We start from the raw sequence: 27345 nt of genomic DNA on the forward strand, positions 1-27345 counted from the left end.
AAGTAGCCAGATGACCGGGAACTATAAAAATCCAGCCCCCACCCTCTGTATTAGTTTGCTAGAGCCTGCTGTAACAAAAAGGACCACACACTGGGTGGCTTACACAACAAAAATTTATCATCTCACAGTTCTGGAAGCCCAAAGTCCAAGATCAAGAGCGTGGGAAGGATGTGGTCCAGGCCCGCCTCCCAGCTTCTAGTAGTTCCTTTGTCTTTGGCAGTTTTCACATGGTGCTCTCCCTGTGTGCATGTCTCTGTATCAAATTTCCCCTTTTTATATGGACACCAGTCATACTGGATGAGGGGCCCACCCAACTCCAGTATCTTAACCAACTGCACCTGCAACAACAAGCTGGTTCACAAGACGCTTCCTGCTTGGATACCAGGAAAATTCACTAGAGAGCAAGTGCCACCAGACACCCCCCGACACACATACGGCTGCCAGCGCAGTGTAGAAAGCAAAACCCACACCAGCAACGGAAAGAGACGCCCTTTCCCTGTGCCTTGCAGTGTAGCGCCAGCGCCCTACAGAGCCTAACTTGGCACCAGCTGGCAATGGAGAAATGTTCTCAGGGTCCAGCTCCAGAGTCTCAAAGCAGGGCCCAAAAGGATGGATTTGGAGCTGAGGGGCACTATATCAATAACTGGCACAGAGAATCTTCCCCCTCCCTGCCCCAGCACTCAGTGAAGCATGGAAAAATCACACACACACACAGGAAGTCAGCGTGGCCAAGATGAGAGCAGTTGCAGTGATGCCAAGTCTAGGACACTGCCACAGCAGTGGATTGACACCTTCTGCTTTGAAAAACTAAAAACCTGCATCTGTAATGCTTCCTGTTCTCCTTCCTCTGGTCCTCCTGCTTCTGGTCCGTCCCCTGCACTCCCATTTCCTTCCAATAAAGCCCTTTTCTGCTCAAGTTAGACATGATGCCTTCTGTTGCTTACACTCAAGGACCCTGAGAGATACAAAGGATGAGTAGTAAGGAGACAAGCGTGGGCAGACAGATATGCAGGAGCCTGAACAGCCCGTGTGCATCAGGAGTTGAAAGTTTTAGCAAAGGGGAAGGAGAGTGTTAATAAGACTAGGTTCCTGGGGACTTCCCTGGTGGTCCAGAGGCCAAGACTCCACGCTCCCAATGCAGGGGGCCTGGGTTCCATCCCTAGTCAGGGCACTAGATCCCATATGCTGCAACTAAGAGTTCACATGCTGCAACTAAAGATCCCGCACGCGGCAACAAAGATCCCACGTGCCGCAACTAAGACCTGATGCAGCCAAATAAATAATTAAAAAAAAACAGGACTAGGTTCTTGTAGTAAAGATACTTCAATATTCCCAGCAAGGAATATTGAAAACGAGGGCCTTGACCCAGGGCGATGGCATTGGAAATAGCGGAGGGGAGGAAATAGAGGAGGGCAGGAGGGGGTAGAGAACAGGCAGGACTTGGTAGGAATGGGATGGGGAAGGGAAGGCTGTGTGACTTGGGCCCAAGTGGATTCTTTCAACAGATACTGAGCATCTACCTCAGGCGCTGTTCTAGGCACTAGGTATACAGCTGTAAACACAGCAAAGCTCCTCCCCCGGGCAGCATACAATCCAGACTGGGGGAGGCAGAGGAAAAAAAAAAGTAGGGACTTCCCTGGTGGCCAAGTGGCTAAGACTCTTCACTCCCGATGCAGGGGGCCCAGGTTCGATCCTTGGTCAGGGAACCAAGAGTTTGCACGCCGCAACTAAGACCCGGCGCAGCCAAAAAAAAAAAAAAAACCAAGTAAGTAAAAGACATCATTTGTTGGTATGAACACAACTAAGCCAGATGAGGGGATAGCAAGTGCTAGGAATTGGGGGTTGCTGTATATATCACAGGGTTCTGCAACCTTGCCATCATCCACATTTTGGACTGGATAATTACGTGTAGTGGGAGGCTGGCCTGTGCATAAGATATTTGGCAGTTCTAGTTGCTTCTACCAACTAGAAGCCAGTAATACCCCACACACACCAGTAATGACAACCAAAAATGTCTACAGGCATTGCCAAACGCGCCCTTGGTGGCAGGGGGCAGGGGTCATACCTTGTTGAGAACTACTGTTGTAGATCACATTTGGGTTGTTTTGTTGTTTCAAGGCCCAGCATATATCTGTCTTGGCAAATGTTCCACGTACTTGAAAAGAATGCATTCTGCAGACTCTGGTCCATTCTATAAGGAGTCCACACATTATTTAAAAAAAAAAAAAAAGTCATTGCCACGGAAACAAGCAAACAAAAACTTTACGAATTGTCTAAATTAAAAGAGACTAAAGAGATTGAACAACCAAGTTAACATGTATGAACCTGGAAAAGAAAAAGCTATGAAACATTTTGGGGAACAATCGAGGAAAGTGGAATATGGGCTACATAGTAGATATTACTGATTTTTTTTTTCTTTTAGGTGTGATAATGGTATTAGGGTTATGTAGGAAAATCTCCTTACTGTTTGGAGATGGATGCTGAAGTATTTAGGGGTAAAATGTCATGATGCCTGCAACTTACTTCAAATAGTTCAGCAAATGAGTATGTGTCTAAGCAATGATAATTAAAACTCACCTGACTGGGAATTCCCTGGTGGTCCAGTGATTAGGACTCGGTTTTACTGCCGGGGCCCAGGTTCAATTCCTGGTAGGGGAACTAAGATCCTGCAAGCCGTGTGGCACAGCCAAAAACTAACTAACTAACTAAATAAATAAATAAACTCACCTGATAAAGAAAAGTGTAAAAGAGCCCAATCTTGTAAGAAAAGTTATTTTAGAATATACATAGAAAAAAATCTGGAAGCTATATGCCAAACATTTAACAGCAGTTTACCTTTCAAGGTTCATTTAGGAAAGACTTTCACATATTATGTTGAAATTCAAACACTACAGAAATGTCTAATAGTGAACATATTTTGATAACCAGGAAAGATGTTTTTAACCCCCCCCCAATATGTATTTATTGGATGACTGTTTAATGGATGCCATTATACCAAGTTTCCAGCAGCTGTCTCCTTTCTATGCGGGTTGGGTGCTGAGGACGAGCAGACAGACAAGCTAGTGGAGGAACCACCACCAGAAGAAAAGCACGCCAGAAAGGAATCGATGAAGTTCCTCCTTTCTGAGAAGTAGCCTTCTCTCCACCAACACACCCCAAGTTCCTTTAATTAATGGACTCGCTTTAAAAACTAAGGTTGACTATTCTTTCTTCCTTGTAAGGTAACAGCAGAAGAGAATTTAAAGAGATGGGGTTGTGAAAATACAAATTTGTTTTTATTGTGACTTCAATAATACTAAGTTTCAGCACAACCATTTGTGCTGATACTACTCAGGAAACTGGCAATTTTGCAAATAAAGAAAAATTATCTGTCACCTAATGAAGCACTAAGATGCTTCAAAATGTCTCCACAATAATCATCTTGCCAAAAGAATCCACACAGTACAAGTAAAACTGGGGAAATCGGAATAACGTTGGTGGAGGGCAACACTGTCAACATCCTGCTTGTGACACATGTTCTTGTCCTGCAAGATGACACCATTGGGAGAAATCGGGTGAAGGTACTCAGGATGGCTCTGTATTATTTCTCACAACTGCATGTGACTCTATAAGTTATATTTAGTTTCAATTAAAAAAATTTTTTAAAGAATCCACACACATAACAGACCCATGAGGACAAAAGGTAGGAAGCAAAAATCTTTATTTTTTAAAAAATTCACATTTATTAAAAACAGCAAATTCTAGCCAAATAATATAAAGCATTTTAAATTAATTATTTGAAAGTATGTACACTCTTTGTATAAGTAAACACTTGAAACTGTACAGATTTAAACAGTCATTTAGCAAACAAGTTGGATCACTATCACCTACTCAGCACTTTTGTAAGGTGTTAGTTTCAGAAATAAAAGACTCAAAACACAAGAACGAGTGCCATCAAATATTTTTATCCTCAAGAACACACTCTGCTCTGTACATCAAATTAAATCAGTCAAGTATTGTACAATAATCATGCCCTCATTTCTTTGGAAAGGCTATTTAAAAATCAAATGTACATATAATATACAAAACTGGATTGTACAGTTTATTTCATTAAACACATAGTTAAAATAGTAAGGGGAAGTAAATATAATCTTCCTAATTCATTCATTTCCTGTTGAAGAATGAATATGGAGCCTCTTTACCTCTACCTTCCCAAAATATAGAGTATTAAGCTCTACCAAGCAACATCCATCACCAAGTTAAACTGAGCTGAAAAACAAGTGACCTGTTTAAAATGACAGACATCAGGATATGTAACCTATCTACACAGGGCGGGAGTCTGCTTGAAGCGGATGAGAAATGCTAGTCTCACAGAATGAGGTCTGCTGGCTACATTCCAGAACCTCTGTCAGCATTCTATCTCTAAAGTAGTGTCTGAATAAGTCAAAATTCATTGTGAACCAAAGAGCAGGTTACACTTACTATAAAATCAGAGGCAAAAACAATCCAATCAGGAAACATATTTGTAGGAAAACTGAGAGATGCGCGTAATTTTTTTGATAATCGCTGCTATCGTGTGGTTGATTTTAAGGGGTGGGTGGTCTTCGTCATCCTCGTCTCTCTGAGTGAAACGTATCCTGCTGTCGCAGGGTACAGATCCACAAGGCAGGCTCGCGGCACAGCCACCATGAAGGTACACGACATGAAAACGTTCCCTTGTCAAAGAACTACGGAAACGGAGGCAGTGTGCAGAAAGCTGGTAACCCTAACCCTCGTGCACGAGATACACTATTCATCAGGCTTCCTCTCCTCCGTTATGTGCCAGATTGAAGACGCCATAATTGGTACTTCCCCCTCACAGACGCTGCCTACTGTACCATGAAGATTCTCATTAAAGATACGGCACGGATCTACCACGAGGACGCTGCAGCTACCTGCCTACTTTCGAACGCTCTGCACCTAAACAATTCATGGAGTACAGATCCTGGGACCTTACACGAGGTCCTTGCATCTTGAAACTACCTCACATCAAACACACGGAAAGATAACACACTGAATTCCCAAGAAAGCAGAACATGTTCTCAGAAGCACCCGATCTATCCCAAACTAGACTTCAAAGTGGTAGGAGAAACATTACATTAAATAGGGTGTAGAAATAACATTTCTGGAAGTAAAAAAATGGTCACTGTGGAATGCTCAGTGGTTAAAAGGACTGCAGTGTTTCACGCTTTAACAAACCTTTCTCTTAGGAGCTTCCTAACTAGCTGTATTTCTATAAAGTTCTTTGCACTATTTATTGTAACCTATTTTCATTGCACATCTTTCTTAAGACCATTTCACTGCGTGCCCACCACAGCTTCCTCTTAAAGCCTCACACTGCTTGTGACGATTTAAATGAGGCAATAATCAGCGCTCACGGGTTATAGCTTATCTTTGGCATTTTGATGTCTTCAAAAGAGAAACACAAATCACGTCACACTTTTGCTGCCACTTCATTCTGCGGTCAGCCCTGAGCAGCCCTGTGGTTCTCGGGAAGCCCCTTGCACAATTCCCCGGTGTCCTGCAGGCCGTGGGACTTGGCAGCCGGCTCCTGCCGGACCGGCCATTTACGCACACAGCCCGAAGGGCCTGGTTATTTAGAAACTGACAGTAGGAGGTTCAGCTGAAAAGCAAAGAGAAAGGCCTTGTTAGTTCTGCTGTGGAATACCATACTCAAGATAAGTTGTTTAGATCCTCAAAAAAAAAAAATGAGAGGAAATGTCTGATTTTTAAGAGACCAGTAAACACAGCTGTAAGGTATAAACTGGACCTGCAGCGCTGATTCCGGAAGCAGCCCCGGGCGCTGCGCATCGTCGGGGCCTGTGGGGAGGTATCGCCGAAACTGGGCCCTCAATTCATTAAGAATCCAATCAGGAAGACAGAAAAGAGCTACATACCGACACTAACTAGAGACAGAAATGGCTTTAAATAACTGACTTCACCTGCCTCTATGCAGAGTGCGTTTCACGGAGAGTTGTAAGTAAGCTGAACCCTTTAAATGACTCTTAACTGCACAAGAATAGGCACGGCAGGTGAGCTTCACCTCATATGCTAACCCGGACCAGGAGCCCCCTGTCCCCTCTGTAAAGGAGCGCGAGACCCAGACCAGCCCGGGGAAAACTAGAGAAATTGCCACTGTGGCAGGAGGGGCTGGCAGCCTGCGCTCTGCAAATCTGCCACCCTGGCCTGGAGAGACTTGTGGCTAGATGAGCCTGGCAGCGCGCCCTTCTATACAGTAGGGTTTTGGTAATCAAAATAATCACCCCCTAATCTCGTCTATAAATGTGTACCTCCAGTGAGAGGGACACAAAATCACCTCCGTGTTTTTCTGGCCAAAAATACAAAACCTGAATCTAATCATGAGGAAACAGACAACGCCAAACATTCTACAAAATAACTGGCCCGACAAGGTCAAGAAAGCCCAAAAAGGCTGTGAACTGCTCCAGGTTTAAAGAAACTAAAGGGATGTGACACCTGAAAGCAACATTTGGACTGGATCCTGGACTGGGGAAAATAATTTGAATATGGTAATAGTATCAATGTTACATTTCCTGTTTTGATCATTGTGCAGTGTGTAGGGTAAGAGAATTCCTTGTTCTGGTTCCTACTCTATGAGCCTGTGGCCAAGTGACTCAGTCAGCAGTCAGTATTATCAGCTGTCGTTATTAACTAGAAAATGTTAACAGTTCTGAAAGAGGAACAAGGAACAGTGAGCATGATGGTCTCTATTAGTGTTTTTCTTTTCTTTTCTTTTTTTAAATTTTATTTCTGGCTGCTCTGGGTCTTCGTTGCTGCGCGCAGGCTTTCTCTAGTTGCAGCCAGCAGGGGCTACTCTTCGTTGCGGTGCCCGGGCTTCTCATTGCGGTGGCCTCTCTTGTTGCGGAGCACGGGCTCTAGGTACATGGGCTCAGTAGTTGTGGCTCGCAGGCTCTAGAGCGCAGGCTCAGTAGTTATGGCACACGGGCTTCGTTGCTCCGTGGCATGCGGGATCTTCCCGGACCAGGGCTCGAACCTGTGTCCCCCGCATTGGCAGGCGGATTCTTAACCACTGCACCACCAGGGAAGTCCCTCTATTAGTGTTTTTCAAACTCTCGGCTGCAAGCCATTGGTAGGTCATGAAAATAATTTAGTGGTTCATCAACAGGAGAAAGAAGAAAAGCAAAGCAACTGAGCTGCACATAGTGTGTGTGATTATTATAAAACGTTTAAGTTACAGACACACGTACACACGCTAAGCCACATATCTCACTGGCAGGAGTCAAGTGGGAGCCCAGTAACTCCACATGTTCTCAGCCAGACCCCTGCCTCTCCTCCCTCAGAGCTGCTCTCCTCACACCTTTATCCATGCTTACGTCACCCACCACAGGAAGCCCAGGCCTCCCAAGTCATTCCTCTACTACCTCAAGGCTCTCTTCCCACCTCCTGGCCCACCCCTCTGAAGTCCTGAACCCTGCCCCCAACCCCTTTGCCAGGACAAGCTTCCCCTGCAGCCTTCTTCAGTGCTGGGTGTTTCTCATCCACATGCCTGGAACCACTGGGCCTGGAGGCGGGATCAGAGTCCCCTCTGTTCCTCACTGTCATTTCCAGACCATTCTCCTTCCCTCTCCCAGCACCTTCCCCCAGCTTCGGTTTTCATCGTATCAGACCATGCCACGCTGCACTCCTCCATCCACGACCCCTCCGCCATCACCCAGGCCTGCACTTCTTGCAGGTCTCGGAGCGCTATCACCCTTTTCTGAAACTACTCCTGTAGGGCTTCTTGGCGGTCTCGGCATCCAGACAGCGCACCCTTCCAGGCGAGCCTCAGCTGCTCTCCTCCAGTGACCTCACCTTCCACCAACCACGTCAGCTACTCAGGCCGCGGGCACAGCCCAGCCCCATCACTACCCCTAACTGCAACCCCTCCGCAGTCCCATCGTCAAGCAGCTCACTCTTTGATCGCCACAACCCATCTTCCCAGCTCAGCTTCCCTCTCACGTTCCAATGCCAATGACCGTCTGACTGGACCAGGACCTGGAACCCACGGTTCCTCCTCACTCCCCTCCCTCGGCTCCCTCCTGCTCCTCTTCTGCTTGAGTTCCATGGCAATCACTACAGCCACTCCCTTCTTTAACTCTCCCGCCCTCACCCGCCCCTGCCTCGTCCCTCCTGGCAAAAGCACAGCCCGGACACAACCCTCCAGCAACTCCACGTCTACACTCATGCAACTGACGATGACTGGAGAAAAAAAACATGAGACAACTACGCTGAATGCTTTTTCTTGGATTCATAACCAGCCGCTGAACTCAACCGAACCTTCCTGCGGAATCTTCAGCACCTCCTCACTTCCAGTGGTGACCCTGCTTCCTGTTCCCCCCACAAAAGCAAAGCAGTCAGGGGAGAACTTCCGCGAGCGCCCATCACGCGTGCCAGCTCCCTGCACGTGCCCCCACATGCTCGGCCTTCGCTCCTCTCTCCACGCTGAACCCTGCAGGCCCCTGACAAAGGCCCCACTCTCCAACTGCCCCTGAGATCACATCCCCCCTTCTCTTCTCAAGGACATTTTCCCAGCAGCAATTTTTCCCTCTCTTTAGATCTTCCCCACGAATGTACAAACATACATTTCCCCTATCTTTAAAAAAAAAAAAAAAGGATGGATGGATAATACAATAACAAATAAAAATAGCTATCTAAAAGGGGAGAGAGGGAAAAGGCTGGAGGGACTGGAAAGGGAAGCAAGACTTCTCCAGATTTACCTTGTTCCATAATTCTGACTCGGGAATCATGTAAACATTTTACATAATTAAAAACAAAATTAAATCAAAACGAGGGGAAAAATCTCTAAATATTGAAAATAAACTAACTATATGTCAATTAGTGGTATAATCACATAGAATATAATTGCTTCAGATGACTTATAAAAAAGTATCCTGGGCTTCCCTGGTGGCGCAGTGGTTGAGAATCCACCTGCCAATGCAGGGGACATGGGTTCGAGCCCTGGTCTGGGAGGATCCCACATGCCACGGAGCAACTAAGCCCGTGTGCCACAACTACTGAGCCTGCACGTCTGGAGCCTGTGCTCTGCAACAAGAGAGGCTGAGACAGTGAGAGGCCCGCGCACCACAATGAAGAGTGGCCCCTGCTCACCACAACTAGAGAAAGCCCTCGCACAGAAACGAAGACCCAACACAGCAAAAAAAAAAAAAAGTATCCTGACTGGGGCGTCCCTGGTGGTGCAGTGGTTAAGAATCCGCCTGCCGATGCAGGAGACACAGGTTCGAGCCCTGGACCGGGAAGATCCCACATGCCGCGGAGCAACTAAGCTTGTGAGCCACAACTACTGAGCCTGCGCTCTAGAGCCCGTGAGCCACAACTACTGAAGCCCGTGCTCCTAGAGCCCCACAACGAGAGAAGCCACTGCAATGATGCCTGCGCATCGCAACGAAGAGTAGCCCCCGCTCGCCACAACTAGAGAAAGCTCGCGCGCAGCAATGAAGACCCAACACAGCCAAAATTGAATTAATTAATTAATTAAAAAAAATAAGTATCCTGTCTATAACCCTAGAACTAGAGAAATCATTTTAAAATATGACCCATAGAGCCATACAAAGAAATTCATACAGCCATAAGAAAGAATGAAGTTCTGATACAAGCCACAACATGAATGAACCTTAAAAACATTATGCTGAGAGAAAGAAGCCAGTCATGAAAGGCCATGTATTGTACGATTCCATTTAATGCACTGTCCAGAATAGGCAAATCCACAGAGACAAAGGTAGATTAGTAGAAGAGGCGGGAATGAAGAATCTGCTAACAGGTAGGGGTTTCCTTGTTGGGGGGATGAAAGTGTTCTGAAATTAGATGGTGGTGACGGTTCCAGGACTTACTGAATATAATAAAAACCACTGAATTGCCTACTTTAAAGGGTGAATTTTATGGTATCTGAATTATATCACAATTTAAAAATGACCCCATTTCTTCTCCAGCTACCACCCCATCTTTTCTCTCCCTGTGAAGTAAAACTCCTCAAAAGACTGACCACACGCACTGCCTCCAGTCTCTCTCCCGGCGGGCTCCACCCACAGCAGTCGGGCTCTCACTAACCTTCCCACTGTCCCCCAGTCTCTCTCTCTAGTCCTTACCCTACTAAACTCCTCAACTAAACTTAAAACCAGAAATAAAATACCCTCCCTAGCACCAACCTACTTCTACTCAATAAAAGCCTGCTGACTGAACTGAATAAATGAATGACAATAAACACAGACTGAGCTCTCTATTTAATTTTTTTTAATTTAGGAAGAAGAGAGAAAACAGAAACACTTCTAACATCTATTCTAATCCCTAAAACACTTTTTTTTCATCTAAAACATGGGCCTCCTGTCATACATACTGCAAACAAAATTATTCAGCAATCTAAATACCACTATTCGAGTCTCCCACAAACAGTTCAATCGTCTTAAACACAGCAACCTTCAATACCAGAAAGCACTGAAAAGCAACTGAAAACTCTAACGCCATCACTAAATATGTGAGAGAGCAATTCAAAGTTTGAACTCTTGCTCATCAGAATAAAACAACGTACAATTTTTAAAATTACAGCTAAAACACAGTTACTCAAAGACATTATCTACTCAAGTAAAATGACTAAAAGGTTATAAAAGTAACAAGGATCTTCAGACTTTGGATTACCTGTTCCATAGAAGGACAAGCAATGATCTGGATATCTTCAGGGCTGAACTCTTCCTTTAACAAGACATGGAACTTCTGGAAGACTTGCTGAATATTATTCTTAGGAAGAAAAAGAGGCAATCATATTACATAAGTCACTGAAAACATGTTCAGTCTTCTTAAACATGAAGAACTAAGAAAGTTAAATCTTACTATGTGCCAAAACAAGTAGAGGAAATGTATCTTCTAGCGCATTACCAAAGACGTTCAATTTGCATTAATATTTCACATGCAAGCACTACCTGTCTAAGACTTATCAGATAATACTTACTGGTAAAACTAAACTCTAGCAAGCCTTGTCCCCCGCAGAGAATAGTAACAGTCTTCTGCAGCAATTTCTTCCACAGAAGCTAATAAAGTTCCCAAACACATAAAATGTACTTTAAAAATCAACCAATGCCTTGGGTAAAGATGTGAGCTCAACACAGAGCTGGAAGCTATGAGTACTAAATTTGCTCTGACATTTAATCCCTCCATGGCCGCTGCAAGCCATTTATTTCCGCTACTCACCAGTAAAATGGGACATAATTCCTGAAATGCTGTTCTTTCACAAGTGCTGGGCCCCATCTCATGTGAGGGTCTGATTACTTTTTAATTCATTTACTAATTTCTACTTTTAGGTAGAAATTACCCTTGTGCCACAGGTAACCATAAGGAAATTAAGACAAAACGAGGGCTGGGGGCGAGGTCGGGGAGATATAATCAGACAGATGCACGCTTTGTAAGTCTTTCAAGAATCATGGTGCTTTTTAGTCAACTGTACTAGAATAGCAGACCAACATTTCAAAATGTTTACAGAAAGAGGAAAACGGTACACAAGGCAAGAATACTCCAAGAGACGGGCCAACATTCAAAGAGATGATCACGATACTCACCCTAACTGGCTTAAACAGGATGAACTCAGTATCTTTATTGGATAGGTACAATGACATACTTCTCAATGTCAGGGGCAGCTTTGCTTTTATTGTCTTGTAGGCACTTGCCACAAGGTCACTGACTTTTGCTGGAAAGAAATTAACCTCCTTAGTATCACAAATAAAAACAGAAGAAACATTTCCATTTTAATTCAGAGGGGAATAAAAGGAGAGAAAAATAGCAAAAGAAGACTCTTTACTTCCCCAAAGAATTTCTTTCACTTTTCTTATTTATTTATCAAGTTTAATCACAAGCCCTATAAACATTCATTAAGTATCTACTGTATACAAAATTCTAACCCCATGGGCTAAACAGCAAAAGAATCCCCCCCCGCCCCCCCCCCCCGCATGGCTCAGGACATTCACAGGGATAGTAATATGGTGCCTTCGGAATTTGGAGATAAGGCGTAAGGTAAAATAAAAGGTCATTTGCAGAGAAGCACTAGTAAGAATTACTTCATAATGAATGAGCTTATTCGTTTGTAGAACTGACTCACAGTAAGAGATGCTCTCTGTCTTATGAGATCATTCAGAAAATACCCACGCATATTTAATGGGAACTAAAAATCCATTTGTTACGTTCTTATATTGTATTATCAGAAAAGGAAAAGAATCCCAGAAAATTGTAACTGAAATAATTAGTAGCCCAGGTGTAGTGTCTGAAAAGAAGTACAAATGGAAAAGAAGAGTCGTAATCTGTATGAAGTATTTAAAAGAGAAAATTACCTAGAAAGCTATAAAAGACTGATTAATAATTTCAAAGATGTTTGACCTCACTCATAATTAAGGAAACGCATATTAAAACAACTGAAATATTTCAGATTGGTAAAAAATTACCAAGGTTGTGAATATCCACATTTAGCAGGGGTGTGGGGAAACAGGCACCCTCATCCACTGCTGACGGGAGTATAAACTGTTCACCCTCTTGGAAGGGATATTAGACAATGTCTAGCAAAGCTGAAAATACACATACTCTTTCACTTAACATTTCTACTGCTAGAAATTTGCCTTATGGACATATTTACAAAATACCAAGATATGTGTGTTTATTAAAGAGTGTAAGGAGAAACAAACTAAAAATAATTCAAATATCTATTAACAGAATTATTAAAGAAATTATGCTTTAGTGATATATTCTACACATCCATTAAATAGAATGGGTAGAGCTGGATATGCTGGTATAGAAAGGGCTCCAAGATATAGAATAAGTGGTTAAAAAAAAAAAAAAAAGTAAGGGATATTTTGTAAGCAGATAGGGTAAGAGGCCCCCGAAGAAGGAGAACCAGGACTGGCTTTCTTAACGTAAGAGAAGCCATTTTGGCCTAAACCATTTTGCGATCTCAGCCTGGCCACAATGCTCGTCCTTGAACAGGTCTCAGTAACTGATGACCTTAAGGGAAGTGAGGGAATGCAGGAACACAGGAAAAGCCATAAGAAACAACAGGTCGGTAATGAAACAGCACTAGTTCCTCCTCGAGGGATACAGAGAACAATCGGATACACGTCTTTGAGTTCTGCAGGAACTAAGGCCCCCATTCGGGTGGAGGATGGAATGATGCTGTTGACCCCCGTGACTTCAATTAACTAAAGCTTGGATTCTGTCAACCATTGCCGCAGTTCGATGCTGAATTCTCCTCTCTTCAAGCCCCTCATGAATACATGTACCCTTGACTTAAATTTCCCCAACTTTGCCATTCGGAGAGACACTGCTTTGGGAAAGACCCCCGGTGTTCTCCTTCCTTGCTGCAAGTAATAAATCCTTCCTTCTCCCACTCTTTGCCTTGGTTGTGTCTTTTGGCTCGATATCCACCAAGAGGCAAACCCATTTTTTCAGGTAACAATAGTATAATCTTATTTGTATAACACATTTCAAGTCCATATATGCTAGAATACACATAATTTTGGGAAAGCAGCCATTAATAGTGGTTACCTTTGAGAGAACTAGTTTAGAGGTGGAGAACAGAATTCTCATTTTATACCTTTCCACAGTTATACCATATTAAAAAAATTTTTTTTAATTGAGGAGGATTGTATAAGAGCAGGGTGAGAAACTGCCAATGCTCTCAACAAGAAAGAACAAACAATCCAAGAATTCCTTATTTTTCATAAACAGATGAAAGCTCCTTTAAGACAGTTAATTCCATAGGCTCTGGTCCTATGGTCACTAACACACTTCAGGGATCACTGGTCAGTCTTCAGAGCCCAGTTTTATGTGGAGCCTTGTAAATAAAGTATCCTAATTCTTAAAAAGGTATATTTCCCAGAGTAATTAACAAATTGGCATCCTAACTATAACTCAATCTCATGAGCTCAGCATGGAATGACCCCAAGAAGGTGATCAAGTCTGCATGAACCACTAACCCTGGGTTCTAGGGACCCAAGATAAGTTTCTAGACTGTCCCTGGTGCTCCCACCCCAAAGACTTAAAAATCTTTGACATTTAAGTGTGGGCTTCTCGTATTACAGATCAAGAAAAAGCAACTCCATAGCTCCTTGAGGCTAAATGAGATGGAAGATACAACAACTAGGTAAACTGAAGTGCCACTGCTCCATTTGCCAAGATCTCCTCACTTAGAAAGAAACAAAACGTTTTAAATGACAAAACAGCAAGCCCTATTTCATCTAGTCCTTCTGTCGGTTTCCTTTCATCTACTCCTGCTTTACTAATGACAATTCTAGTAATACTTAAGAGCACAATACACCTAACACTGGGAGATCTATTAGGACTCCACTTGAGAAAATGACAGCGCCTATTTTGAGCAGAAGAGAATCTTCCCAAAGGGGAAAGAAAATACATTAATTATGCATCAAGCCCCTGGGCTTAGCTGTACTAACTATACTTATGACAATTTGGTGGTTTCTACCTATTTTAAGAAAGATTTATTGCACCCAAGAGTTTCATTTACATTAACGTTCAAAATAAAATTAGGTCCTATTTCTAAATAAGCTCTGTAAATGACAGACCTGGAGCCAACAGCCCAGTTAATCCTAAGATGATCAGAATTCCTTCTAGAATCAGTGCGGAGTTACAGCCTGACAAGCCTGCTTCTGACCCTGAGGGGTCAGAACAAGTGGTTACCACCAGGCTCACTATGGTTAGAATTTCCAGTATTGTCAGTAAGACTCTGGTTTTCTGTCTCTTGACTACTGCATGAAGGATGCTCTCTGCCCTTTAGTAAGATGGTGAAGATTTCAATCTCACATACAACACAAAGGGTTAAAATAATAAAGCCAGTATAATATTCACTGTCTCCATCACAGTAAACAAAAGGCCTAAAGCACGTCACAAAGTTTATTTGCAAAATAAAGCAAATCAATGCAAACCTATATTGACATCATCAAAGTTCAAATGACAAATTTTTGAAATAAAATCCTGCCTTCCATTCAAATACCAGTGACAATTCTCTATGCTTACAAATCTTCCTAGGAGATACATAGCTACTCTTACAACTTCTTTGTTCTACTTCAACTTCAAGTTAACCTGAGGCACTAATAAAAATAACTGAAAATTTTAGAATGGCCTCAATTCTTTCTCCCAAAAGAAATAAATACCTGACACATGCATTCTTTCATTATGGGAAACCAATCACGTCAAAAACCTAATTCCAGTTTTGGGTGCCTGTGGACAGTCAATTTTTTATGGATGCTAAACCAGAATCATTCTTTGGATCTCTCTCACTATGAGCAAAAAGCTTCCTACCAACTTGGACACAGCTCACCCATAATTAAAACACTGATTCTTTCGGCATCTTGCCCTTCTTAGTTTCAAAGGATCTCTATCACAATATGGGCCAGGGAATGGCCAGAAGTTATCAATCTAACAAAATGATTTATTCTGGTTTAATGACAACTTAAAATGTCACAACATGGACCAAAAATAACCCACAAAACTAGTCATGATTTTCAATGTCTAATGGTAGAGGGAACAGAACACCTTCTAACACAAAAAAATTTACATTTAGGAAAGAGTTAAGACTGGAAACATCTCCAGCACTTCTGCCCATCAATGATAGAGCCTGCCAACTCCTAAATGACGCCACATTTTTATAATTTTTTTCAAACGCTCTAAAACATTAAAGAGGATATTGGGGCTTCCCTGGTGGCGCAGTGGTTGAGAATCTGCCTGCTAATTCAGGGGACACGGGTTCGAGCCCTGGTCCGGGAAGATCCCACATGCCGCAGAGCGGCTGGGCCCGTGAACCACAACTACTGAGCCTGCGCGTCTGGAGCCTGTGCTCCACAACAAGAGAGGCCGCGATAGTGAGAGGCCCGCGCACTGCGATGAAGAGTGGTCCCCGCTTGCCACAATTAGAGAAAGCCCCCACACAGAAACGAAGACCCAACACAGCAAAAATAAATAAATTAATTAATAAACTCCTATCCCCAACATCTTAAAAAAAAATGTTTAAAAAAAAAAAAAAAGAGGATATAACTTGCTTAAAATGTAATGTCCAACATTTCTTCATATAATACTTGGAAACAGTAGCATTCTCTCCATTAATTTCATACTATCAAACACAGTATTTTCACTCTAAGACAATGAAAATCAAGTGTACAGAAACCACCACACTCAAGGCGTTTCCATCTAAGCCATATTTTATTTTTAACTGGGTGTGTGTGTATGTATGTATGTATGTATATATGTGTGTGTGTGTATTTATATTTTTTTAATTCTTCCTTTCTTGGGATGCTTGTTGAAATGCAAGTCGTGTTGGCTCAATTAAGACCTGTCAGCTCCAAAATGAATCTTGCATTAACCTAAACCACAGCAGGAGTAGGAAACCAACTTCAAGCTGTCGGAGCAAGACTATATAAATGCAAATTAACTGACATCCTAAAAAAAGAAGTCCCAAACAGTAAAACGTGGGTACCTGGTTGAGCCCAAGGCTGCTGAGAGAGAGTATACTTGGGTCCTCCCTGACTGGCCATTGTGTTTAGTGCTGAGACCTAGTAGAGGGGACAAAAGGAAAAAAGTTTCATTTCACTGATGACAAATTAAACTAGTACTGCTCTCAAAAGATACACCACTTGAACGTATGAAAGCATAATGATAATCAAATGTGCAGCCCTAAAAGAAAATGCATCATATCTCATAGTCCTTTACAACCAATAAAATATTTTAGCAAAACTTCTTCTGTGATTTCAAGGCATACACTGTTTTTCAAAAAGAAAACCATACCACTGTCCTGAGGCATTCAGCCTGAAACATTTCAGGGTAGGAAGACAAAAATGAAGACCGAGAGAAACGTCAACACAAAACAGGCCTCTCTTTCAGTGGACTGTTAGGTTAACATTAAATTACTATCCTATGTTATTAGAAAAATATCACAGCAGTTGGACAAAATTTCCTTTATATACCTAGAGGGTCCTTTTCTTCGTTACAGGCAGAGAGAATGTTATTTAAAAAAAAAAAAGATTTTCAGATAGCATCAAAAAGCACATTTGACTAGCCAGTGTTCTAGGTACAAGAATTGGATGCCCACCCTCTATTCACCTCTCTTTTCATTTCTCAGCATCAGTACAGAGAAGCAAAACCATACATTTAGCTTTCGGACAAGAATGTTCTTAAGATGGCAAATTACGGTGCGGCTAGGCTGTAGCTAGGGAGGGTGAAGGACAGAAATGCACAAAACATCTGTAAAAAATGGACTGCTAGGTGCCAACGGTCCAGGCCATAACCTTGGCCTCAGCAGATAGTCTCATTAGAAAAACCTGAACACCAACTTTTTAGATTTCTCATAAAGAAGGCCACACAAATATTTAGGCAGAGGATGGGCATAGACAGGATATAATGTTAACTCAGGCCTCTCCAGCCCTCTCTCTATTTCTACCAAGTTCATATTCCTGGACCACTCTAGGCCTTTGCTCATGTTGCCGTGTATATAAAATCACCCCTTTCCACTGTCACTCAATTCCTCTCTATGTCTTTATTTTTTATTGTGAGATGCAGCTTTTAAAAGTGAGTCATAGGGCTTCCCTGGTGGCGCAGTGGTTGGGGGTCCGCCTGCCGATGCAGGGGACGCGGGTTTGTGCCCCGGTCCGGGAGGATCCCACATGCCGTGGAGCGGCTGGGCCCGTGAGCCATGGCCGCTGAGCCTGCGCGTCCGGAGCCCGTGCTCCGCAACGGGAGAGGCCACAGCAGTGAGAGGCCCGTGTACCGCAAAAAAAAAAAAAAAAAAGTGAGTCATACATACGATTATAGGTTAGACAATGCTAAAGAAAAACATGTTCATGTTTAGTGTATATTATCCCAAATATTTCCCACCGTAAATATATAAACATACTAATGTGTCTACACTTACAAAAGTAGGAACACAGTGCTCTGAAAACTTTTTTCTCCACTTAAGTCTAAATCCTGGACATTTTTCTGTATCTAATTGTTATGCTTTAATAGTAATGGCTGCCTGTTATGCCACTGATTGTTCCAGAATTTAACCAATTTCATAATGACATATATTGTATATAACTATTTTTATACTAAAAGCAAATACAAATTTGTATACTCATCTCTATTTACGACCTAGATAATATATTTATCTTTAAGTTAAACCTCAAGGAGCATTTTCTTAAAAAGTTTTCCCCAATTAGCCCCATCTTTTTTAAAACCCTACAGGATGAAGACAGACCCATTGTCTCATAATGACATTGCTGTATACATCTTAATGTTTACACATTTTCCATCTTGATTTCCCATTAGGTTATAACTCCTTGTGAACAGAAATTAAATTTATAGGTCGAATTCTATTACACACACTATGCCGAGGGAAAAAAATTAATTTATAGTGTTGCTGAGGAAATTAATAATACTTCAGAGGGAACATTAAGAATAAACTTGCAATAATTTAGCAAACTGCTTGAGAGGAATACAAGTCTGAGTTTTTAGCATAAACTGGTCCCACAAGGGGAAACACTTTTAGCTTAGCTCTAAACATGAAATTATACTTCCTTTTAAATGCTTTCATTCAGATTTTTTGTAAAAGCAAAATCTTCACTGCAAATTTGTCACATTTTACTATAAAATAACACTTCTTTAAGCACTGACAGAGTATGTTTATATATATAAAATCATCTTTTGGTCCTCATAATAACCTTAAGTAGGGAGGAGAGATGCAATAGCTATCTCCACTGTAGAGATTAGAAACTGAGGCTTGGATAAGCTAAGTGACCACTACCATCCCAGTCAGGAGGTGCAGAAGGAGGTCCAGAGCTCAGCTTTCCTGCCTCGAAATGCTATGCTCTTTCTCCTACACCCAAGACTATTCCAAGCCCTACTTAAGAGTTTGTTTCAAGCAATATTCAGTACAATAAAATTCTAGGACATAAAAAAAGTATCGACAGTTTTTTAGTTTTAAAAAATAACTGACCCAAATGTTTTGATATGAACCGCCACCCCCAACACTTAGAGAACAGTATTACACTCCCTAGGGCCATTCAAATACTGAGAGAAAAGGTTATTTTTCAAGGAGCAAGAAACAAGGCTCTTCTAGAACCATTTTCTTATTCTCAAGAAATCTCATTATTTTATAAAATAAAATTTTATAATTTTATTGTTCTCAAGAAATTTCATTAACTGTACCAGAAAATCAGGAAGGATGTTTACACCAGACAGATTACAATGCTGTAGAAATGTTTATCTCGTGTATACAGGTCACACTGCAAAACTTTAGTTTCTTAGTCTGTGAAATGGAGATGTTTACTCACTCCAGTTACCAGGCATGTAATGAGAATTAATGAAAACAAAGCAGCTCAAAAAAGAGAGCCCAAGGAAGGAGCTACATAAACAAAAAAGCCAATTTACAACAGGTGAAAGGGGACCAGAATCACACCTGGAGTCTTCAAGCTCAAAAAACAAGTCTTCTGACAACCTAAGAACATTCTGTATACACTCTCACAGCTTGTTTTATTAGGCAAACCTATATATATTTTAAAAATCAGTCCAAACTTAGAAACAAGCTGAGGACATTTTGTTGATGAAGCTTACATCCAAATAGTAAATACTGAGACATACAAGCATATATCCAAATGAAAGATGAAATACTGTTTCCTTTCTGCATCTACGGATACTGCTTTTCTTGTGAGCATTTATCAAGGTACAAGAACTGGCTGCCTTACAATGCCAATTATAATAAAAGGGGTATAAGATCCTGCACTTGCACAATTACCTTTATTTATTTATTTATTTTTTTTTTTTTTTTTTTTTTTTTTTTTTTTTTTTTTTCCGTACGCGGGCCTCTCAGTGTTGTGGCCTCTCCCGTTGCGGAGCACAGGCTCCGGATGCGCAGGCTCAGCGGCCATGGCTCACGGGCCCAGCCGCTCCGCGGCATATGGGATCCTCCCAGACCGGGGCACGAACCCGTATCCCCTGCATCGGCAGGCGGACTCTCAACCACTGCGCCACCAGGGAGGCCCGCACAATTACCTTTAAAGAAAATTATTTTAAGGTTTTAAAATCATTTACTCTGTCTCTGCTATTCAGAATACGAGTAATATTGACCCGGTGAAACGTGAAAAACGTTTGGTCCACAAACTCTAAGAAACAATGTCTTAAATGATCACGTATATCTGTATGAACTCTAGTGCTTACAATGCACGTGTGCGTGCCTGTGCGTGTGTGCGTATATATCTTTACCTCTGACCCACTCTATGCCAACAGGACAGGGGAAGAAACCTAAATTTGGAATAAGATAACATAAAAGGGATGCCGGGTCCTCTAAGCCATAGTATCCACTAAAGATTCTCACTGAACAGTAAGGAGCAGCGAGAGACCAGGGTTGTAAAAGGAAACATGAGGCAACTGTGAATAATCTGAGTAAGGTCAATATAGAGTGAGCAGACAGAGGCGGGTGAGGGAGAACGGCTTCTCAATGATGATCAGGGGCAGGGCCTTTCCCTCCCCCAGTCCCATACTGAGAGGAGTATAAAAAGAGGTGCATGAACAGCTATACAGGGGTCCCTGCTATAGACGTGTAGCATGTCCATGGAGGGCCATTACATAATTCAGACTTGGAACACATATTTTCTACATAAATCTCTAATTTTTAAAGAATGTTCATAGTGTCCAGAATCTTCCAAATGCCCAGAGTTATACCATATTTACCAAATTTATACTACAGTCAACTTGGACAACTACCATCAGTGAATTTTCATTCTCTTGACTTCTGGGAAAACTGTGTTTTTCTAGAAAAAACCCTTTAATGGCAGATTTCATTATAACCAACTTGCTTATATCAGAAGATTCGTTCTGCTGTTATTGCAAAATATTCATCTACAGTACTTCCCACCAGTATTAATGTGGGTGCTCTCCCAAAAATACTACAATCTACAAACTAGTTTTCCATGAGGACAATTTCCGTAAAAACTATGATGACTGGTTTGTAACTTACAAAATCTCCATACTTGCACCATTTTTTTTTTAAATCAAAAGCTGGGAGAAAACATTTACACCACCCTCCTTTTATATTTCTGTGGTGGGGAAAAAACACACACACACATTCCAAATACTTGATGAATGGGCTAAAAGTCACTAAACAAGTAATATACCTCAATGATAAATAATAGTTTAACATTTCTGTATTTGCTTTTTTGGTATCATTTCTTACTTTCAAAACCTAATATCTTCTGTCTTTATCACTACCCCTATTGTCTCCTTCTGCCAAGGTTTTCATAAGAGAGTAATACAAAATGCAATCTAGGGGCTTCCCTGGTGGCGCAGTGGTTAAGAATCCGCCTGACAATGCAAGGGACACGGGTTCATCGCTGGTCCGGGAAGATCCCACATGCTGCGGAGCAACGAAGCCCGTGCGCCACAACTACTGAACTTGCGCTCTAGAGCCCGTGAACCACAACTACTGAGTCCGCGTGCCGCAACTACTGAAGCCCGCGTGCCTAGAGCCCGTGCTCCGCAATAAGAGAAGCCACCACAATGAGAAGCCCACGCACCGCAACGAAGAGTAGCTCCCGCTCACCACAACTAGAAAAAGCCCACATGCAGCACTGAAGACCCAACACAGCCAAAAATAAATAAATAAAATTAATTAAAAATGGATTTCTATAAAAAAAAAAAAAAGAACAAAAACAAAATGCAATCTAGGGAAGAATTCACAATTACCAAATATGCACCAAGGTCTATACCTTTGTCAGGAACTCCTCCAGCTGCTCTACGAACAGCTTGGTCTGTTGCTGAATAAACTGCTCACAGGCTGATTTCAGATGACGGTCTACATCTTTTTTAGAGTCAAGATAATGTTCTCTTATCTCAGGAGTACCCTTAAAGAGAAGATGACAGTTTCCTCCTGTTTTTATGTGCCTAGAAATTACCAGACATGTAAAGAATATCGTTTATCTCCCACCACCAAGAAAACAGACTCCTCCTCACCTCCAACAAGAACTCTATCAAGGCATTGTTGCTGTTCAGCCTAAAAAATCTTGGAACAGTCATAGGATTCAGGATTTTAAATGCTGCATCTGTGAAACAAAATTACTCATCCAGTGAACATGTACAGTTTCAACAAGAAGCCAAGTTCCTATTTCAGTGTGTAAACATACACTAGTTCTCTATTACCACAGAGCAAGAGGGGTTTCATTTGCAGCAAGTCACCTCCACGAGTGGATAAGGTTAGTGCCAACGGTGGCTATAGCACTCACACATAATTATCTTCTAGAACTCAGAATTGCAAAATGACTATTCATCACAATTATTCATTTATAGAAAAAAAGAAAAAGGATAAATGGTAATCAATACCTTAAAATTTCACTGCTTTACTTTTATGATGTTAAATAGGTTTTTTAAGAAAGATTCATATACTTACCCAGCTTCTTTTGTTTAAGATCTGGCTGGCACAGAAATTTATTCATTTGAAGCAGAGAATAAACTAATGTGTCAGCCAGAAAAAAAACACCAAAAGGACATATTTACCCCTTAACCTCCAGACTAATTAGAATCTATGCAAAGTATTAACAGGTCTCATTGATGTTCAAATGCAATAAGGTATAATGTTAGTCATGAGAGGTTAGAGGCTTAAAAGTAAAGATAGCAAGTATTATTAAGTGATAGTCAGAAAAGACCATTTCTTTGCTTTGCCCTGGCAGGCTGGAGAAAGCAAAGCATGAAATGCTTCCAACCCTAGTTTTACAAGTACACACCAGACTGTACTCCCTGCCTTGACCCTGGTCTTACTGGGAAAACAAAAAACAAAAAACACACCTCTGTATCAGATTCAGAGTAAAGCTTTAGTAAATGACTCTTTGTTTCTGCTGTCTTTTCTGTAAGAAACCTGAACAACTGTAGGTGATCATATGGCAGGATTACATAACCTTCATAAGGTTTTAGGGAAAACGTACTTTATACCAAAATTTGCCAAAATTTTAGAGTATTTCATTTTCTCACACCTCAGCGGATCTGTAGTAGAATGAAGCAGCAACAAATTATGAATCAGAAAAAATACAAAAGAAAATAGATCAGCCCTGCTTCATCCCATTACTTAAATAAAGTAAGGACTATCAGTGCCTAGCATTCCTCAAGGTTAAGGCACTATTTCCACACCTCACGCTGAAAGCAAAGCAGGAAATCAACCAGAATGGTTGGGTGATGGCAGCCTCCGATGAGAATAAACTAAAAAAATTATGCATTCTATAAAGGCAAAAGCCAGAAAATCTGGCTGCTGTTTAAAAAAAAATTACAAAGTATATGAATAACATACAGGCTTACTATCTAAATACTAGCAGAGGGCTTCCCTGGTGGCGCAGTGGTTGGGAATCCGCCTGCCAACGCAGGGGACACGGGTTCGAGCCCTGGTCCGGGAAGATCTCACATGCTGCGGAGCAACTAAGCCCGTGCGCCACAACTACTGAGCCTGAGCTCTAGAGCCTGCCAGCCACACCTACTGAAGCTCACGTGCCTAGAGCCCATGCTCCGCCACAAGAGAGGCCACCGCAATGAGAAGCCCGCACACCGCAACGAAGAGTAGCCCCTGCTCGCCACAACTGGAGGAAGCCCGTGCGCAGCAACGAAGACCCAACGCAGCCAAAAATAAATAAATAAATAAATAAATGCCACCAGAACCAAAAGGTATTCCCTATGGTGAAAAGGAGAGTGCATTAGGAAAAGAAAAAGAATAAGCTGTTTTAATATGACTCATGATGAGACGACTTGGCTCTCAGGTGATTTAAATCAAGCCTGCTATTTTATAAGCACAGTCATTAGGAAAGTAACAACCTGCTCCTCTTGGAAATCCTATTATGTGGAGTTCCTCTAAACCACAGAATACAGAAGGTAATTTGAATGGCTATGAATTTTCTCAATTCCCCCAATACATAAGGAGGAATTCATTCATTCCATAAACAGATGCTTAAGGTGTTAGAGCTTAATTCTCTTAGAAATGGTTAAGAAAAGACAAAGTTTAGATAAACTTGTAAGTAATTAAAGGAGATGGATATTTATGGTATATCCTTAACTGTTTAAGATCAACATCTTAGAAAATAACTACTTTGATCTTTTAGAAATCATCACTTGTTAATTCAGTCAGCAACAAACCATCAGGACGGATGAATCACCTTTCCCAAGATGATTCCATGTCTATTACCAACTCAAAGACCCTATCTACATGATTACTTAACAACCAACTGATTTAATAATAATACAACTCGAGTTTATTTAAGCACCTTAAGCTTACAAAAGCACTTTAATATGTATTTTCATTTATTTTCACTCTTAATGATCTTGATACTCTGGTGAAAGCATCATGACAAGTGGATTCTGCTCGTTTTACACAGGGTAGGGAAGCTAAAACACACATTTAAGATCACAAGAGCCAGGAAATGATGGGCCAGGAACAGAACCTAACTCAGACTCTTAGATAAGTATTCTTCCTATTTTACCCAGCTGGCTGTCTCAGTTTCTATGAACTAATAAACCCAACTCAATGTTTAAAATCACTCCAATTAGTTGACACTCTTAAGTAGTTATTATAGTGATTTTTCATTTTTTAACTGGTTATGGTAACATGTGGCAGAGTCTAAGAGAGGTAATACTCTTTTGCAAGTTGAAATGCTCAGATATAGTTCTCTTCATAAAGAAAATACAGCAAGTTAGATGTAATTAGGATGCTGACAGCTCAGTTTTAGTATGGACAAGTAACATGCTTAGCAAGCACAGCATGCAAACAAATTGCAGATGAACATGAAATAAACCTATAACCTGTGCTGACACATTTGGACAGGTCAAACACACCCAACTGTGCCAGCCAGGACAATGAAGTACCTCTAGTTTTCTTGAGGTCCAGGGAAATTTCCTTAATGGTGAATTCAGTGTGAAATGGAGCAATTTGTTCACGAAGAATCAAAAGGTGCTTTATTAAGAAAAGTTGTCCATCAATCTGAGTCTAAATTGAAAGACAGAAAAATGGATATTATCACAGATTAAACAAAAATAGGAGCACATAAAACACATGTTATTAATCAACATTAATCTATCTAGGTCTATGGCCCTTAGCCTAACTCTATGGCACCAATACTCCTTTGTTGTGTGATGAACTCTTCCCATATTTCCATGTTAGAATTATCTGGAAAAATCTTGCTTCAAACTCTTACTAACTCTACCACCTGTTCTATTTAGTAAACCCAAGAAAATAAATCAGACAAAAAGGTTGTAAAGCAACACATTTAGAAAGAGAAGTCAAATCTATTCTAACCTGGTGCAGAAATAGAAGAAACCATGTGGTCCAATATCAGCACAGAGCAGGAATTAAAAGTTCCGAGTATGAGCACGACTCTGATCTCTCAGGGCTTCCTAGTTTCTCTCAGGAACCAGGCTTTCACTATTTGGTCAAAGTGGTTTCAATATACAGAGTATCAGAAATACTCATATTTATATAAAAGTACAAAAGGAGCCTCCAAATGTAAAATGATTTGGGGTTACCATTTTGGATGATCCTGCCAGCAACAGAGCACTGACTACCTACACCCCTGAGAGGCCCTGCATTTCCTTTTACCCTCTCAGGACTCATCCACAAGAGTCTTGTGATTCAAGCTCAGTTCTCAAGCTCTGACCCAGCCCAAAATAGTGAATAATCATAGCCCTCATTTCAGAAAAGAGTCTGTATATTAAGAAGAGCTAGGCTATGTTTGCTCCTTCTTGCTGCTATTCAAGACAGAATCTTACTTTGAAAATATTTTTAATGAAATTACACTGCATTAGGAAACGAATAAAGTTGTTCTTCAGTAAGCAATATAGGCATACCTCAGAGACATTACGGGTTTGCTTCCCGACCACCGCAATAAAGTAATTATCACAACTAAGCTAGTCACATGAATATTTTTGGTTTCCCAGTGCATATAAAAGTTACATTTAGGGCTTCCCTGGTGGCGCAGTGGTTAAGAATCCGCCTGCTAATGCAGGGGACACGGGTTCGAGCCCTGGCCCGGGAAGATCCCACATGGTGGCACGGAGCAACTAAGCCCGTGTGCCACAACTACTGAGCCTGCGCTCTAGAGCCCGCGAGCCACAACTACTGAGCCCGTGCACCTAGAGCCCGTGCTCTGCAACAAGAGAAGCCACTGCAATGAGAAGCCCGAGCACTACAACTAATAGTAGCCCCTGCTCACCACAACTAGAGAAAGCCCGCGTGCAGCAACGAACCACGTGCAGCAACGAACACCCAATGCAGCCAAAAATAAATAAATTTATTTTTTAAAAAAAGTTACATTTACACCATACTGTAGTCTATTATGTGTGCAATAGCATTATGTCTAAAAAAACAATGTATAGGGCTTCCCTGGTGGCGCAGTGGTTGGGAGTTCCCCTGCTGATGCAGGGGACACGGGTTCGTGCCCCGGTCCGGGAAGATCCCACATGCCGCGGAGCGGCTGGGCCCGTGAGCCATGGCCGCCGGGCCTGCGCGTCCGGAGCCACAACAGTGAGAGGCCCGCGTACCGCAAAAAAACAAACAAACAAACAAACAAAAACCAAAAACAAAACAATGTATATACCTTAATTTTAAAATAGTTCATTGCTAAAAATGCTAGCCATCTTTAGCAATGAAGTATTTTTAAATAACCATCGTCTGAGCCTTCAACAAGTCGTAATCTTTTTGCAATAGTAACATCAAAGATCACAGATCACCATAATATAATAATGAAAGTCTGAAATATTGAGAGAATTAACTAAATGTGATACAGACACACTAAATAAGCAGATGCTGTTGGAAAAATGGTGCCAATAGACTTGTGCAATGCAGGGTTGCCACAAACCTTCAATTTGTAAAGAACAAAAACAAAACCCCTCAGTATCTGTGAAGTGCAACGAAGCGAAGCACAATAAGATGAGGTGTGCCTGTATAAACGTTAAAGAGGTTATTAAAGTGACTCCTCTCTGTTCTCTCTCCCTGCCTACCTCCCTCCTAAATAAACACATAATCAACATACAAGTACGATTTATTTGATGGAAACTCACTTTGTACTCTGGAACACAGAACATTAGGTAAGTAGGAAATGCTACACATTTTGAATGCTTGCTCTATTTTCAAAAGAACTAACAGCTCCGATGGAGAAAATAGTATAATATAGATTGAATTTACTGAAGCTGTTGTGATCCAGCTTTGTGTTAGTTTACTGATATACTAGGTACTTGATTTAAGTATGTAAGAAGAATTTCTTGCCTTAAGAAATTCTCTAAGACATTAAGCCATTTTCATTGATCACTTTTTTAAAA

The 27345-nt window shown here is 41.5% G+C and overlaps 1 protein-coding gene across 1 annotated transcript in view; it reads right to left on the reverse strand.

Annotated features, from left to right (window-relative positions):
• Positions 1 to 3683: 3683 nt before the first annotated feature.
• COG3 (component of oligomeric golgi complex 3) overlaps positions 3684 to 27345 on the reverse strand; it is a 58979-nt gene continuing 35317 nt past the window's right edge. Inside the window, exons 17-23 of the mRNA XM_082602494.1 lie at positions 24898 to 25018; positions 22015 to 22103; positions 21771 to 21905; positions 16511 to 16586; positions 11601 to 11728; positions 10687 to 10785; positions 3684 to 5641 (exon numbers count right to left, since the gene is read on the reverse strand). Coding sequence (XP_082458620.1) covers positions 5612 to 5641; positions 10687 to 10785; positions 11601 to 11728; positions 16511 to 16586; positions 21771 to 21905; positions 22015 to 22103; positions 24898 to 25018 — 678 coding nt within the window. The 3' untranslated portion in view covers positions 3684 to 5611. The remainder of the gene's footprint in view (positions 5642 to 10686; positions 10786 to 11600; positions 11729 to 16510; positions 16587 to 21770; positions 21906 to 22014; positions 22104 to 24897; positions 25019 to 27345) is intronic.

The sequence above is a fragment of the Mesoplodon mirus genome (genome assembly GCF_964341445.2).
Source record: "Mesoplodon mirus genome assembly, chromosome: 17".
NCBI lineage: Eukaryota > Metazoa > Chordata > Mammalia > Artiodactyla > Ziphiidae > Mesoplodon > Mesoplodon mirus.